This window comes from Pezoporus wallicus, unplaced genomic scaffold, assembly GCF_028554395.1.
Source record: "Pezoporus wallicus isolate ANWC-B61680 ecotype Strahan unplaced genomic scaffold, APGP_CSIRO_Pwel_v1 contig_7293, whole genome shotgun sequence".
Classification (NCBI taxonomy): Eukaryota; Metazoa; Chordata; class Aves; order Psittaciformes; family Psittacidae; genus Pezoporus; species Pezoporus wallicus.
This window is the reverse complement of record NW_026637242.1, coordinates 1038987-1057132: the sequence shown is the minus strand read 5'-3', so window position 1 is coordinate 1057132 and position 18146 is coordinate 1038987. Positions and strand designations below refer to the sequence as shown.

The 18146-nt window shown below is 37.2% G+C and overlaps 1 protein-coding gene across 1 annotated transcript in view; it reads right to left on the bottom strand.

Moving 5' to 3' along the window:
• Positions 1-18146, bottom strand: part of FBN2 (fibrillin 2) — a 157922-nt gene that overhangs the window by 15697 nt on the left and 124079 nt on the right. Inside the window, exons 42-54 of the mRNA XM_057404425.1 lie at positions 12698-12766; positions 12039-12164; positions 11129-11254; positions 10587-10712; positions 8474-8590; positions 6497-6625; positions 6057-6176; positions 2601-2726; positions 2216-2368; positions 1601-1666; positions 1187-1312; positions 961-1080; positions 350-472 (exon numbers count right to left, since the gene is read on the bottom strand). Coding sequence (XP_057260408.1) covers positions 350-472; positions 961-1080; positions 1187-1312; positions 1601-1666; positions 2216-2368; positions 2601-2726; positions 6057-6176; positions 6497-6625; positions 8474-8590; positions 10587-10712; positions 11129-11254; positions 12039-12164; positions 12698-12766 — 1527 coding nt within the window. The remainder of the gene's footprint in view (positions 1-349; positions 473-960; positions 1081-1186; positions 1313-1600; positions 1667-2215; positions 2369-2600; positions 2727-6056; positions 6177-6496; positions 6626-8473; positions 8591-10586; positions 10713-11128; positions 11255-12038; positions 12165-12697; positions 12767-18146) is intronic.

The window sequence follows — 18146 nt, the reverse complement described above, 5'->3', positions numbered from 1 at the left end:
CCATGTCCTTTTTATACTGAGGACACCAGAACTGCACACAATACTCCAGGTGAGGTCTCACATGAGCAGAGTAGAGGGGCAGGATCACCTCCTTCGACCTGCCACATTAAAGGTGTGTTAAACTTCAACACTTCTTAGCTTTAAAGTCCCCATCACGGGGTACCCTTGATTAAAAAATTCCACTAGATCTTGGTCTTACATGAGTTCTAAAAGAGTAAATCATCATCTGCTGGGCTGTTTGCTACATTCTACTGAAACAAAGAGTGCAAGATGCACAGAAATATTTGGAACATGTTTGGCCAGTACAGAATGATGGAAATTAGGTTAAAGTTTATATATCAGTCATTACCTTTGCACATCTTTTGGTCTTCTCTTAGTACGTAGCCAACCGGACATGTACATTCATAGGAACCATGAGTGTTGATACAACGAAAAGCACACAGCAAGGGGTTCTGGCCACACTCATTTATATCTGAACAGAAGGAATAAAATAGTAATTCTCCACTAAGTTTCAGAACAATCACCATGGACATTTTATTCTACCAGTGCTTCTCTTGTCAGCTAAAATGTATCAGAGGTTTAATAATTCAAACCAGAAACTTTTGGGTGTTTGTTCGGTTTTTAGTACCCAGAGAAAATTGAACAAAGCTCTGCTTAAAAATAATGGTATAATAAATATAGAACTACTTGAGCTCAGAATGACAAGTTGGACAGACCCAAAAAAAAAATTTTTTTTTATATCAACAGTTACTTCTTCCCTTTTTGCCAACAAAAAACTAAATAATGTAACATACCACAACATGCAGTTTGGGAAATCATGTGATAACCTGAAAATACTGCTTAAATCAATTCAGGACTTCTTTTTCAATGACATGAAATTCAAGTCTCATTAATAAACTAATTTGAATACTGAGGACTGGATAAAAACTAAAGGGAGAGAAAGTAAAGAGGACAAGTTACCTTCACAGTTCATCATTGGGCCTGGCTCAAATCCTTCATAACAGTTGCACTCAAAACTGCCAATCACGTTAGTGCACGTACCATTTCCACATGGACTGCCAATGGAACATTCATCAGTATCTGTATGTAATGAATAAATGCAAACTGAAGAGAACTGGGACACATTTCAAATTGTGTTTTAAATTCAAGTGTTACAGTTCTTATAACTTATGAAATATGGACACACCGATGCAGTGTACTCCAGTGTAATCTAAGTTGTATCCCATGGGGCACTCACAGCGGAACGATCCATCAGTATTGATGCAGTGTCCATTTGAGCAAACCCCTGGACTTTCAAGGCATTCATTGACATCTAAAAAGCAGGAGGATATTAGCAGCTATGTAGCTGATGCATATCTGTATCAGGTCATAAGAAAGCACTTAAAAAAGACTAAGCACCCTATCCTGTTTGTCTCTAGCCATGCAATTTAAAAGGTAATCTTTTAACTATCATTTCATAACAGTCCACATTTATTAAAGGTCAGCTTCCCGTCACCTGAGGCTAGGTGGAGTAAGCCATCACATGCTATAATATCCAAGTCTAGTTTTAAGTATACGTAATTTATTTATGTTTTTAATTATCATGAAAAAGAATACTTACCTTCACGTCTATCATCAATTCCAGGAATAGTTCCATGACCATATGGACACAGGTCCTGAAAAGCAACTGCAGAGGTACGTTTTTTTAAAAAAAAGAGTGACTGAGAGACAGATGAAAGATAGTTAAAGCCATCCAAAAACGTTCTTTATGACGTTTTCCAAAACTGTCTATTGTTTAAAACACGGTCATTACGCTGTCTTGTCAGACAAAAAAGTAACAAGGTCTCTAGGCTGGGGAAGCAGCACTAGAACTCATTGAGCTTTCATGTGTACATGCTTGGTGCCTTCCCCTTTCTGTACTTGGAGAAAACAGGGAACTGAAAACTCAGTTACTTCCGGGATTGATAGCACTGTCTGATTTTGCTCTTCCCTTCTGCCCAAAGCAGGCTACTGAGGGAGGCTACTAGTTCATTTTTCTACAGAGCAAACCAAGAACAAAATATGCTTTCTTGTATTTAATTTTATTCCTCTTATTGACCTGAAAATGGTGCTAGAAAAGGCTGTTAAGAGAGAATGCCAAAATATCTCTCCTTCTAATGATCAAAAAGGTACAACAAAAATGTGTTCTTTCTTTTCTCCCATCTAAAAAGGCTTAATTTTAAATCTTGATGTGTACCTTCTTCTTCTTTTGGACAGAGCTCACAGGGATCACCCCATCCTTCTCCTGGCATTTTGCTGCAGCAACACTTGGCCTTTGTGGTGTTGAAAGCCTTTGGCACTGAGCATTTCCCATTCTCAAAGTTAGTGAAACAGAAACTCTGGCGAGTATCTAAAAAAGAAAATACAGTCACATGGAGCATCTCCCACCTTGTTAGATGATGACTATCTAGCCCTGGAAGGAATAATATAAGACATGTATTTTTCACACTCTTTCGAAAGCACTTTCCAGTCCTCATAATGGCATAATTTGGAAGGGACCTGCAGAGGTCACGTTTTCCTTATCTGCAGAGTATCTGTTACCTATTAGAGTAAGTTATTACATTCCTTTATCATTAACTTACCAAAACATCTCCGTCCATTATCAGACAGCACAAAACCTGTAGGACAGATACACTGGAAACCTCCTGGAGTGTTCGTACAAGAGCCAAAGACGCAGATGTTGGGATCTTCATTACACTCATTAATATCTGTAAATTTATGGAGAAAAATTTCACTGTAACCATAACTGTGAATTATGTGGTCAAGAAATATTGATTATTTATTTATTTAACTTCAGCAGCTGCCAATAAAGCACCCAAATGCCTGAAGGTTCCACTAACTTTCAAATTAGAGCACTTTGCTGGCATGCACTTTTCTCTCCAAATAGCGTTCTCTGTTGTCATATTTATTACATAAACATTAAAGAAATGCTTTCAGACTGAAACACAGGAGAAGGTAGTTATGATAAGAAAATTTTTTCTATAAACATACAACATCCAGAGATAATTTTTTACAAGTCTGTATGTTGGAGCTTCTTCGTAATTAAAGGTGGGCTGTTTTCATGCTGACTGACTGATACTTGAACTGAAACTACAGCTAGTTATTAGTAGAGGGAGACCTATATTTATATCTTCAGATTCGTATTTGCTAGTGTTCCACAGTCAGTCATGAGATGTTATTTAAATTTCTGCCCTGTTCAATTGCATAATTTAGAATATATTGTTATAACTATTTAAATATGAGATTTATTTTATTAGGGATTTTTTAATAATTATTAAAAATTTTAATCAAAATAAAAGAGTACTTAATATAAACACCAAGTGTCTGTAAAATTATGCAGCTCAAACAGGATCAGGTTGCATATCCTGCGTCTATAGAAACAACGGACAGAGTAAGAAAAGTAATGCATAAATATGTCTTTAATTTTTAGATATGTATTATTGAGAACTATATTTTAATCTATTCTATTCTGCAAATAGTTACAGAAGATATAAGCCTCCTTGCAAAAGTAATTTTTAAACATAATTAAAATTTAATAAATTCTGAAGTGTATTTTAAAAATCTTCAAAGCTATTCCTGCAATACAGCCTGTTCTGAGTCTTTCAGTAAGAGATATTAAAAGGACCATCACAGACACCTGTGCCTTTGTAAGCATTCTGCAATAGTATCCATACTGATCTTAATCAAAGGGTAGGCAGGAACAGATATTTTATATGAATGTAAGCTTTTTGGATGTTGAATCATAAATTTGTAGTGGCATTTTTCCTGCTTTTTCTTGGAGACTCTACTCAATCGAAGAAAACTGACCTGTGTTTAGCAGATAAGGAAACAATGGAAATACAGTCTTTATCACTAGGAAAATATAAGCGGAGTGATGGGATAAATAGGTAGGAATAAACTATATGACATAACTTCTGAAAAATACTGCCTTGAGTCCCATTTTCAGAAGTTACTGTTAAGTATAGCACATGAATAAACAACTGTAGCATAATCTGGCATATGTCAAACTCTATAGCTTCTCACGGACAGACTTTTACTATGTGAAGCATTTTAAATTGGCTTATTTCAGTGAATGAAAACGTAATTAATTTGCCACTTAATTTGGCAGTTGCTAATATACAAAACTTAGCAATTCAGCTGCGCTAATGGAATGGAAAAACTCCTCTTTTGAAGTACTAATTATTACTGTAATGAATGGCTTTGTATTAGCCATATTGGAAGAAACTTCATGGCGTTGATAAACAGGTGACTAGCCAGACTGTGGAAATTAATGAGTCCTCTTCCCCTCATTCCCATAAAATTAAAGGAAATATATTAATTAGTTAGTGAAAACTAATAATTATTCTGTGGCTTCCAGTATTCTGTGGCTTCCATCTGGTTTTGGTTTCTTCTGCATATAATCATCCTGAGTTTCAAAAGTAATCTAGACATTGCTATCATTCATTTCACAGACAGAAGTAATGAATTCTTATAAATCTGTATGCACAGAAGACCAATAAAAATTAATGGGGAACATATGTTGCAAGAGCTGTCATAATGTTAGTCAAACCATTAGCACAATCACATGTGATTATCTATGCATTGTCTAGAAACTTTACCAACAAATTTTCTGGACACATGGCAGAATTAAGAAAAAGAATGCAATGAAGTCCTTTTTTCTCAGTTTGAGCAAAAATCTATTTGGCAGTCACTGATGCTATCAAAAACATCAAGAGATTCTGTGATTATACTAACATGGCCATAAACTGCAATATTCCTGGAAAACCAAATGCTTTCATTTTAAATTCATGATTTTACAACTCTAGGTGATTTGATTTCATCTCAGGCATAATTGCTAATGTGCAAACAGCAGCTGCCAAAAGAAACCATGAAGTTGGCAGGCAAACTGAATATAGTGGCATGATATAAAAAGAAGACAGAATTCTGCGGTTTAGGAAATACAACTTAGTGTTCAAAGAAAAAATTCAAAAAGGTTCCAGTGATCCAGTTCCTGAACCCATACAGACTAGGTAGCTGTAGGCCAAATCTTTATGTCCTTACTAGCGTTTTCTTCAGTTCATACAAGGACAAACTGCTCATTTATTATTGGAAGTTGTTTGGATGAATGTGTGGCTGGGTGTCACACCATCTAACTTCGATCATTTAAGCTGAAAGCCAGGTTTCTCAATATAGTCATAGTGGGGAGAGAAATGCTTTATCTGACCTTTCACCATGCAGAAACCTAGGGTTTCTAGGTTAGCTACCTAAACCTAGTTGAGTACATTTTCCTTGCTAGGTGCCCCACATAGTTAATTTCAACGCCCAATAAACTCACAGTAGTTCTGTGCTTTGCTCTGCTGGAAAAGGGAGTTTTAACTTGGATTTGTTTCTTATTCTCTGCCCTACCAAATCCTAATTCATTGTGTGATGTTCAGCTGCTGAATTATATTTAAGGCTTTTAACAAAACTTAAATGAACAAAGAAGAACACGCAAACTGATGAAAGGTCTGTTGTACCCTTTTCCTCCTCCTATGACTCTCAGCACTTGGGAGACACTATACATAACATGAAATCAGAAAACAGTTGTTAGAAGAAACCAATTTAAACAATTGTTCCCACAAGATCCATACTTCTATCAAGATTTTTAAACTTCACAGTCCTCTGAAACCAGAAGCTTAGTTCATGCACTGATTGTCAATAGTTACCTTTCTTTTATGTTTATTATATAAGCCAAATACATGGGTTGGTTTGTATTGTGAATGTTATTAAAAAAAGAGTGTATTAAATATAAAATAGCATTTTTTAGGTAGATATTTTTGTTTGCATTAATGAAGAAGTCAATGTACAAAAATAAGAGTACAATGCAACACAAAATATCTTGCTTCCTCTGTCTAAAACCTCCTCCTGAAGAGTTTTCTTACTTACCTCCTTTCACCATGATCTTAAGTTGGGCAACATTCACAAACATTAAGGTGTACAACTACTTCCCACCAAATTAGAACCAGATATTTTTTCTAATTTTTAAATTGTTCAGAAGCAGTAATTACAACTTGCCTTACCAATGCAACTTTCACTTTTTACTTCATATCCTGGTGGACAGATGCATCTGAATGATCCTTCCAAATTCTGACAAGTGCCAGGAGAGCATGAACCAGGTAGTGCCACACACTCATTAGTATCTTTGGAGAGTAGACGGAATCAAGAAAAGTTTAGAATCTTGTAATTCTTATGGTAACAAAACAGGCTTATTCATGAAAAATACTAGGATTCTTTTCTAATTTTCTAAGACATTTAAATGGTTGAAGATGAACAACTATTCCAAAACTCAATTACCTCCACCACGGTTTCATTAGTCAGTGTTGTTTCGGGGTTTTTTTAATACTTGGGTACTCAGACTTGTAATGCTGCCCTCTAAATGGGGGCTAATAGTTTGATTATTTTAGCTCATCAGTACTTTAACGTTCAATACTTTAACATCTCAATGTGGTACTATACATACCAATGCAATTCTTGCTATCTAGAGTAAGTTCATATCCTTCGTTACATAAACATTTGAAGGAACCAATTTCATTGAAACACTGTCCATTTCTGCACACCTGGCCAAAGAGCGAGCTGCACTCATTGATATCTGTAAAGAAAAAATCAAAACAAAATGCCAGAAGTTGGAGTTGAGTATACAGTATGTTATAAACATACTCAAGTTACAATATATATTTGCGTGGAAAAAGCAAATCTTGCAGCAACAAGGGAACAGCTTGTAACTTTCACTCAAGTGCATTAACGTATATGTTTTATTTAAACAACACTTTTTTATAGGGTATTATAATTTTCAAACTTGCATCATTACCTCAGCTACTGCATCTGGAGATATTCAATTACTGCCAAGTGACTTTGTGATACTAACTCCAGACACAGAAAATAAAATGTTACATGGAGTGGTCTGGATTTTATATTGATTTATGTGCACTCAAGTTTCCTCCTAAAACCTGCCTTGTCATTTTCAAATTTTGGAATGTATCATTTGCTTTCCACAGGATAATTTTCTCCTTCACAATGGTTCTGAAAATGAGGTTTGAAACTGCTTATTAGTTTTTAGAGTTACTTTAAAAATGCAGATATAAAGGACCACCTCAGAAGGAAAAATGCAGATGAGAATGTGTCAAGAAAAGGAGATCAGATAAGCATCATGGTGTAACAACAACCTACACTTTGCTGTTTTAAAGTACTTGAATTTGAATGATGAAGACTAACATCATTTTTACTGAAGAGGTTTTAGTCTTCTTCAGAAGCATTAAGTACCAGCTGCTGATAAACATGTACTTTCCACTTCAGTGAGTACAGCCATGCCTGTGTTAGTAGTTTATTCCATAGTACATTTCTTCTGTGTTACAGTTCTACTAGCAGAAATACTCCAAGTATAGTACTGGAATGGGCTAAATTGCCCTCGAACGACTGGGAAAGCTTGGAAGAAAGCCCTGAATCAAGAGGAGTGCTAACAAAAGGCCAAGTCTCTGAGTCAGCTTAGGCTTCTGGGCCATTGAAGGTACAGCCTGGAGCAGAGGTACTAGATTCTCCTGGTAGTAGAGGCCAAGGGAAAAAGCTCCTCAGCAAATAGTGCCGTTCTTTGGCAGCAGAACCTTTTTACTCAAATAAGTTTTTAATTGTCTCTTTCCTGGACAGAGAGAGGATTTAAAATACCAATTTAAGATGTTTTAGTTCTCTCCTGAACCAGAAAGGAACCATTAGACTGTCCTGTCTTTTTTTCTGTAGCAAGAAGGAATGTAAAGCTTTTCTCTCCTTTGCCTTATGCTCTGCTCAAGAGAGAGGATATCCAGAGACTTATGAGTCTGTTCTTCAGTCCAGGAAGATTTTAGTTGCTTTATCACAAGTATCCAGGGATTTAAATTGCCCAAAACCATCAGATATTCTTAAGCCTGGTGCTTTAGGGAATAGGAAATAGCAATGCCTGTGTAAACTCTGATTAAGCAGAGTTCATCTTAGAAGAGCAGATTTGGTAGATTAGTTGTACTGGCTTTCTTGCTCCTGGTCTTTTTTCTCTTTCATGCTGTGTGCAAGTGTCAATAGGGTGAAATAAATTATTTTAAAATCATAAGACAAAACTGGTGGTGTGACATAATATATGCTTATTGCAAGAGGTGCCTTTGGACTCAGCCAGCAGTCAACGATGTATACTGTAAGTATCCAGGAAATCTACTGGAGATGAGGGCTGCATTAAAATGTCAGTGAATTCTTAGGGTTTATGTTATCTCAAGCTAACCAGTAAAAAAAAAAATTACTTAAAAAAAAAGGGATAGCAATAATTAACCTTTAGGGCTTTTAACTGTATCAGTTACTGCACTCAATTCACTTTCATAGCATCCTGACCTGTCCTTCCTTCAGGTTTTAACTATATACTATCCTCCTTGGCAAACCAAGCAATCAGCAATGAAAATAAAGTTTGCATTATAGCACCTACCCATACAATCATTATTATGAGTTAATTCAAATCCTGGATAACACAGACAGTTATATGATCCAACCGTGTTTTTACAAGTTCCATTTCCACATGGATGGCGTTCACATTCATCAACATCTGCAAAGAGAAACAAAACTGTACAGGGGAACTGATTTTTGCAGGTATGTTAATGTGCTATCTGTGCACAGTGACAATATTCTAAATCTCTCTCATCTGTCACATTTTCTATAACTTGTCTAGATTTGTATTTCATAGTATGAAACTTTAAGAATTAGTTTTTAGAATTATTTGAGTTACTCAAAGTTTGTATTAACTCAAGACATTTTCCCATGCACATGCATCATTTAAAAACCAAAACAGTAGAACTGATTGCAAAATAATAAAAGAACAAGAAAAACACTCTTATTTTGTGATCTTTTTTCTTATATCATCTCCAGTATGTCATTATTTTAATACAAAATGAGTATAGATTTCAGCTATATTAAACGTGGAATTCTGTTTTTTTAAATGAAACATGAACTCAATAAATTTCTACATAATTGAAAATAACTGTCTTTTAAAAATCTCCAAACTCTATCACTTTGTGATATCTCCTATAAACTTCTCTGTCAAACAAACCACTATGATACACTTTTGTGAAAACAGATTTAATATAGAATCACAGAATCATAGAATAGATAGGGTTGGAAATGACCTTAAGATCATCAAGTTCCAATCCCCCTCCCATGGGCAGGGACACCTCACAATAAACCATGTCACCTGAGACTCTGTCCAACCTGGCCTTGAACACCGCCAAGGATGGAGCATTCACAACTTCCCTGGGCAACCCATTCCAGTGCCTCACCACCCTTACAGTAATTACAGTAAAGAACTTCCTCCTTATATCCAATCTAAACTTCCCCTGTTTAAGTTTTAACTCGTTACCCCTTGTCCTATCACTACAGTCCCTAATGAAGAGTCCCTCTCCAGCACCCTTATAGGCCCTTCTTTAGATACTGTAAGGCCGCTATGAAGTCTCCACGCAGCCTTCTCTTCTCCAGGCTGAACAGCCCCAACTTCCTCAGCCTGTCTTCATATGGGAGGTGCTCCAGTCCCCTGATCATCCTCGTGGCCCTCCTCTGGACTTGTTCCAACAGTGCCATGTCCTTGTGTTATCAACACTGTCCTCTGACTAAAGACAAAACACAGGACTGTACCTGTGTTTCTCATCGACCAATATCCCCAAGTCCTTCTCTGCAGGGCTGCTCTGAATCTCTTCTCTGCCCAACCTGTAGCTGTGCCTCAGATTGCTCCAATCCAGGTGTAATATATGTTAATATATTCCTTAGTGTCCTGGGTTCAGCAGCAGCAGTCATTTTTCTCCTTCTTAGCACCTGGTGCAGTGATGTGTTTTTCTTTCAGCCTGAGAACAGCGCTGCTAGCATCAGTGTTTTTAGTTGCTGCTCAGTAACGTTTACTCTGACCATGGATTTTTCTGAGCCTCATGCTCTGCCAGGGAGGAGGGGAAGCCGGGAGGAAGCAGAGACAGGACACCTGACCCAAACTGACCAAAGAGGTATTCCATACCACAGCATGTCATGCCCAGTATATAAACTAGAGGTAGTTATGGAAGGGCTAGATCGCTGCTCAGTCAGGCTGGGTATCGTTCAGCGGCTGGTGAGCGGTTGTATTCTCTTCCCTTGTTATTTCCCTTATCATTATTATTATTATTGGTGGTAGCAGCAGTGATTTGTGTTATACCTTAGTTACTGGACTATTCTTATCTCAACCCATGGGAGTTACATTCTTTCGATCCTCGTCCCCATCCTTCCAGAAGCGAGGAGAGGAAGGTGGGGAGTGAGTGAGCAGCTGCGTGGTTCTGGGTTGCCAACTGGGCTTAAACCATGACACTTAGTAACACAGAGCCATCTCTGAGAATACCATCGTTTTTTTTTCCTTAACCTAATATATTCACTCCAAGGACAACTTCACATCCAGTATTCACAAAAATCCAAAAACATATGAATCAGTCTTTAAATGTTACTATGAGCCCCTCAAAAATTTACTCATTTTCTCTCCCTTTGAAGAAAACAAACCCAAACAAACCCAAGACAAAAGCATTGCCCTTCCATACCCATGCACATAGTCTGGTCTTGGGATGCCTTAAAACCATTGTGACATATGCACTGGTAACTTCCTTGCGTGTCCACACATAAACCATGACTGCAAACATTAGGAATTTCCAGACATTCATTGCGATCTGTAACAAAAATATAAAACAGATGGTGCATATTATTGACTTTTATTATTCATTCATTTTACACAAACATGTTTTTACAATCTATTATTATTAATTCCAGACTCAAAAGTATCCATAACTAAACCTGAATCATAACAAAACTTCATTTTATAGGAACTTCTTGCCTACACACATCAAGGTCAAAACTACTGTTAGGATTTCCTTGATAAATCAAGAATGTTCTCTTAAAAAATTTATTCTGGGTTTTCTGCCCTTCTACAGAGAAACAGGGCTATAAAGTAAAAACTGTTACATAAAACAGCAGAATACACAAGGACATAGAAAATAAAAGATACTTTTACCCTTCGAGAGAATCATGCATGTAGCATTGATAAGGTACAGCTCAAACAGATGACAAAAGTCAACTGATTTCTTACCAACACAGGCACCATTGGGTGACAGTTTAAAACCAGCAGCACATTCACAGCGGTAACTACCAGGACTGTTGATACAGTCTGCATTTCTCTGGCAGAGATTGTCTCCATTGCTGCACTCATCAATATCTGCAATATCAAGAGTCATGGGTCAGAGATCATAAACCACAAGATACCTGCTTTGCCTAGAATTTAGACTGTATTGTACGACTTGTGCAAAACGGATCTTTTGTCCTCAACAAAGCACGAGTATTCTGACCTTCAGTCTCCTGTGCCATAAAAGTAAATGGAAAGTAAAATCAATACAATTTCATCCATGACACACTTTTTTGGATGAAGGAGTGTCCTACACATTGAAGTGTGTTTGCAATTTTAAATGTCTGTCTAAAGAAATTAGGTTTAGTATTAGAAAGTCTTCCTCTTTGCTTTTGAACTGAAATAGTAAGTGGCCCAGTTTGCTAGCTTTTTAAGGTGCACAAGACCCTTGAATACCAATGACAAAACCCCTATAGACTTTAGGACACACAAAATTTCACTAATTGTTTCTAGAGAATGTCGCTAGCTATAAAACAGTAGAAGGACAGAAAATGCAAAAAATTGAGGAAACTTTTCTTTGAGAAGTTTTAATAATAAGAATTAATTTTCTTCCTTAAAATAAAATTAAATAAAAGCATTTAGTTTACTTCCTATTTAGGACTCAATTAATGGCTTAACACAAAACTATTATAAATTTTATTAAGTGCACATGCATTAGTATTAAAGACAAATACATCACAAGCTTATTTAGACTTAAGCCCTACAAAAAAGCTCACTGTCTCTTGGATTTTTGAAAACATGAATCTAACGTTTCCCTTCTCTTTAAGGTAAGCATGCTTATGGGGGCTAAGTAGAAAATAACATAATTTCAAATCACCTTCACAGACCAAGAGCAGGTCATTGTAGCTGAATCCAGTGGGGCATTCACAGCGGAAGCTGCCGATCTGATTGATGCAAACACCGTTTGCACAGATTCCTGGGATTTCCTTACATTCATCAATGTCTGAAAATGAGATGAGCTAGTCAAAGTACAGTACTTCATGGCTTTAGGTACTGCTTGGATTCTCAATTTCATTGCTCTTAAATCTGAGTTGAGAAGTTCCATTTAATCTCCAGAAATTGTATAAAGGATATAAATCTAAATATATGCCCATTATGAGAGAAAAACAACTATGTGAAGTTCAGGAAGTGATTCAAAACAGAGTAATACTAAATGTTACACAAGATGCAGAACTGTTACAAATGAGCAGAAGTCCCACAACATCTTTGAAACCAAAACCTTTTGTTACCAGTAAAAACTCAAAACCATGAACTCCATGAACTAAGGTGCTGAGTGTAAAAAAGATTGTAACAAAATGTAGAAATAAAAAAAAAAAAAAAAATTTTACAAAATAAATGGTCTCATAATTTATATAACCATTGCAACTCTACAATCAAATTACAATTTTATTATATTAAATGTTATGGTATCATTATGGAGCTGCAACAATATAATGCAAAACAATTTTTAGTTAAAATAAGTTTAGTGAAACCTACCAACAGCTTTTCCAGTATGAATATCAAAAGTGAAGCCAGGAATATTCCCGCATATGCTCTTGAATTCAGCTAGAGCAAAACAGAGAACAATGCATTTACAGTGAATTAAACAGTTAGAATTAAACTTGTTAAAAATAACAAGAAGGGATTCTATAGGTACATAGCGCATAAGAGACAGACTAGGGACAACATGGGCCCACTCCGGAAGCTCTCAGGAGAACTGACAACCCTGGATTTGGAGAAGGCTGAGATTCTGACTTTTTTGCCTCAGTCTTCACTGGCAAAGGCTCTGACTACACCACCTGAGTCTTGGAAGGCAGACACAGGGACTGTGAGAACGAAGACCTTAGGCCCACTGTAGGAGAGGATCTGGTTTGAGATCATCTCAAGAACCTGAACATGCACAGGTCAATGGGACCTGATGAAATCCATCTGCGGGTCCTGAAGGAGCTGGCAAATGCAGTTGCTAAGCCACTGTCCATCATATTTGAGAAATCATGGCAGTCAGGTGAAGTTCCTGACGACTGGAAAAAGGGAAATATAACCCCCATTTTCAAGAAAGGGAAAATGGATGACCTGGGAAATTACAGACCAGTCAGTCTCACCTCTGTGCCTGGCAAAATCTTGGAGCAGATTCTCCTGGAGGCCATGCTAAGGCACATGAAAATCAACAAGGTGCTTGGTGACAGCCAGCATGGCTTCACTAAGGGGAAATCCTGCCTGACCAATTTGGTGGCCTTCTATGATGGGGCTATAGAACCTATGGACAGGGGTAGAGCAGTTGACATCATCTACCGGGACTTGTGCAAAGCATTCGACACTGTCCCACACGACATCCTTGTCTCTAAATTGGAGAGACATCGATTTGATGGATGGACCACTCGGTGGATAAAGAACTGGCTGGATGGCCGCACACAAAGAGTTGTGGTCAATGGCTCAATGTCCAGCTGGAGACCAGTAACGAGTGATATCCCTCAGGGATCGGTGTTGGGATCGGTCTTGTTCAACATCTTTGTCAGTGACATGGACAGTGGGATTGAGTGCGCCCTCAGCAAGTTTGCCGATGACACCAAGCTGTGTGGTTCGGTTGATACCCTGGAGGGAAGGAATGCCATCCAGAGGGACCTCAACATACTTGTGAGGTGGGCTGATGCCAACCTTATGAAGTTCAACCAAGAGAAGTGCAAGGTCCTACACCTGGGTTGGAGCAATCTGAGGCACAGCTACAGGTTGGGCAGAGAAGAGATTCAGAGCAGCCCTGCAGAGAAGGACTTGGGGGTTTTGGTCAATGAGAAATACAGGTACAGTCCTGTGTTTTGTCATTAGTCTGAGGACATTGTTGATAACACAAGAACATGGAACTTTTGGAACAAGTCCAGAGGAGGACCACGAGGATGATCAGGGGACTGGAGCACCTCCTGTATGAAGACAGGCTGAGAAAGTTGGGGCTGTTCAGCCTGGAGAAGAGAAGGCTGCGTGGAGACCTCATAGCAGCCTTCCAGTATTTGAAAGGGGCCTATAGGGATGCTGGAGAGGGACTCTTCATTAGGGACTGTAGTGACAGGAAAAGGGGTAACTTAAGGTTCAAACTTAAACAGGGGAAGTTTAGATTGGATATAAGGAGGAAGTTCTTTACTGTAAGGGTGGTGAGGCACTGGAATGGGTTGCCCAGGGAAGTTGTGAATGCTCCATCCTTGGCGGTGTTCAAGGCCAGAGCTTTGGGTGACATGGTTTATTGTGAGGTGTCCCTGCCCATGGGAGAGGGGTTGGAACTTGATGATCTTAAGGTTCTTTCCAATTCTAACTATTCTATGATTCTAAGATTCTATGAATATTTATAAATCTCTCAGGAATTACTTGTAATGCTCTCTGCTTTCCAAGAGCTGATACAAACCAAATCTACTTAGAAGAGCCACTGCGTTCTGCACAAATTATACTGAAAATTCAGACTGCCAATAAATGAATGCAAATTGAAACAATAATTCATACTTCTCTTTCCTCAAATCTTTGCAGACTTTTACATGAGTAAATGTCTGATCTGAGAAAGCAGCACTTCAGTTTTTGTTTTAAACAAAACTCCTTAGTTGTTTTTCCTGCTTTCTAGACACCTGTACAGAAAATCTGCTGGAATATTTTCAGATAGGAAAAATAAATGTAATTTACCAGTACCTAGCTTTCTTTTGTGACAGTATCTCTGTTTTGGTTTTCTCTTTTTTTTATTTTTTTTTTTTCTGCAGAGATTACTGCAGCTTATTTTCCCTAAACTGTAAAGCAGAATGTACACTCCAATTTAGAAGAAGATGCTCCAAAACCCAGTATTGTTTTAATATGCTCATTTCGTATCCTCTTTTCCAGAGCATCTTCAGGGTGGCAAATGCACAGTATAAAATAAGTGAACCCATGGTTTTCCAGGCAAGGTGTATGAAGTTGAGTGGATTTGCAACGTACAGAGAAAATTTTCTAGCATGGAATCTATTAGTTATTGCACGATGTAAGAAATAGTTACTGCTTTAATAAAGTATTTCTTATAAAGCACCTATGTTGGCATGGGATTTTACTGGCAAAACAGTGCTTTCCTGAAAAAAAAAACGTGTAACACATTTACAGTACATTAATAAACTTTGATGTAGGTGGAAATATTAAACATTACTGTCCTACAACTATAACTATGCCAAATGTGTAAAATACTGACCATGAGTAGAACTGTGTACTGAAAGCCTACTTGTCTGAGGGGAGCAAACTACTTCCATTGTGAAGACACAACCAGTTTGAATGAAGTTTGCTTTCAGTGTGTTTTAAAACAATAGCCATGCAGATACTATTCAGAATCTTTTTAGATCATATTCAAATTCTCCAGAAAAATAATATGTGTCCTTCAATATTAAGTTTCAAACCATTGTTAAGGAAAAATTCCAAAGCATGCAGTAGATAATTGTACAGTTAGGGCATTAAGCCAAGGTAAAATAGTGTTCCAAAGAACACGGATCGAATTTACAAAAATGTCCCATTGACATAAAATTCAAAGGGATTCTGGAAGTGTAATATCTGGAGACTTCTGTGAGTACTTGGTCCACTGTTTGCTCTGCTGAGGACCTACAGAAAACCTATCTATCTATCCAAGAAGAGGAAGTGTATGGAGTCTACCTTTAACTCTCCTCTAAACCTGAAATGCATACAAATTATTAGGCATCTCTTCTACCTCCCGAAAAAGAAAGGAGATCCTTCTGCTTTCTTGTGAGTAAAGCTCTTTCATCTAGAGCAGTGATAGTTTATTTCTCTACTGACTGTAGCTTGAGGTTTTTGATCATTTACATTTTAATAGCAATGGTTCAGAAACTTATAATTTTGTGAAGTTTAACCACAGGGGTTATAACTTGAATAATTCTTGTCTTCCTGACACAAAATGTTCTTGCTTATTAAAACTTCAGGAAATGTAGTTAATCATTGCTCAGAATGAGATTTGGTGACATACTTTTCTCACATTGAAGCATTCTTTGTTGTTTCCTGTATAAGCCAAGTAAGATCCAGTAAACTTGAACTTCAGCATTTTCTTGTTTCTGCTGTACCATTGTTTAATGACTGCTTAATGCCTACTAAGGTCATTCTTGCAGTACAGGATACTGCGTCATAGAGGTCTTTGCCACAGTGTTTTACCATCTAGCAATTTTCTGCTCTTTTATATTAACATGTATAAGATTTCAAGTTCAGAAAACAGTTCTTTTCTACAAGAAGCCTTATGCCATTTACTGCTGTCAGTAAAGCTATGAAACACATATTAGAAAGAAAGAGGGCCTTGTGTTCACAACCCCATCCAAAGGCAATGATAACCTACTCCTGTGGTAAAGCCTAACACATCAGGTCAGGGAGGATGAAGAAGAGACTCTGAGGGTTGCAGTCCTTCTTTCCGTATGAGTTGTGCAATCTACATATTTCATGCATTCCATTTAATAGTGTTTTTCTGTTTTGTTTTTTTTTTTGTACTATATAGGAGAAGAGCATATAATTAGCTAAGGACTCTGTGATAATGCATTTATACACAGTGACAAATTATCCATATGCAACCATGCCAGAGGCTTACTTTCTGAAAGCTCGACTTTGCTTCAATTACTTAAAAATATTTCAAACCCCCATGTACTTATCACTATGTTATTTTTTAGGACAAAAAGACCTATCACATAACAAAGAGGAAAAAAACTCTCTGAGGTCAAGCACTCCTGAAATGATCAAGACATGAGAGAATCCTGTAAATACTTGGTTCCCTCTTAGCAGTGAACCAGCTTTTTACATTTCTTTGGTTAAAAAAGCAACCAAGAAAGAATGATTATTTCTGATTAAAGTGTATGGTAATAATTAAGATCTACATAATGTGTAACACCAAGGAGGTTGATTGCTAAGCATAGATATATGAAATGAAAGAAAGAGCTCTGTTCATAAGGGGAAAAAAAAAAAAAAGCAAATACATTGGCACGTGAAGTTCATTTAGAGGAATAATACAATTCTCATCAGAGCGGAATAATGCTCTTAATGAGCTACTGTGCTCAGTCTAGCAAAGTGGTTAAGGTCAGTGTATCATAACCCCTGTCTGTGATGTGTAGCCCCCACCCAGATTTCAGAACCACTGATTATATCACATAAGTGCAGCTATTCAGCCATTTACACTTGGAATTTGTTTGATCCTTCATGCAATCTCTTTTCATGGTGAAAAAGGTTCAACCATGTCTGCAAATACAGTAAAGGCATTTAGAAGAGCTAACAAGGCAATACTGAAATATTTTGGGAAATATTTTAACCCCATAACTGCCTGCAGATAAAATAGAACTGTCTTAACAAAACTTTAAAAGCTGTCGAAGTTTTTGAGAACTTCAGTCTTACCAATTTAAAAGAGGAATTCTTTCTTCCATTCAAGAACATTAATTGCATGAATCCCTGCTAGTACTTTGCTGAATATTTCTCATCATGTTGTTGTCATGATGACAATTTTATGGCACTGAGATAAATGACCATGGGAAGGAACTTCATGAGTTCTCTGCAGTAGTAAACATGTATTTCCTCTCTCAAGCTTATTTCCATCTCCCATTCCCGACTGCTAGAAACATTCCTTTATTCTTCTTCCTCCTACTCAAGCAAGAAAAGGAAGAAGCTGTTTTTTTTTTCTTTTCAATTCCATTTTCCTCCTTTTTACTGCTTGTGGGGTTAAATCTTTCCTAAATTATCTGCTACTTCCCTTATGTCACCAGGTTAAACCACTTGGGATGGAAGTAATACATTCTTTAACATCACAAATAATGCAGCATCAGAGGTATGGTTTTAATGGCACTAAACTTGGGGCAAAGGCAATTAAACAATAAGATGTTTAATTTGTACCTTGTAACTTTAACTTCACACTGTATAAATTTCATTTGTACTAAACAGGTATCTGGTATTTTTAGTTTTACATGGCACCTTGACT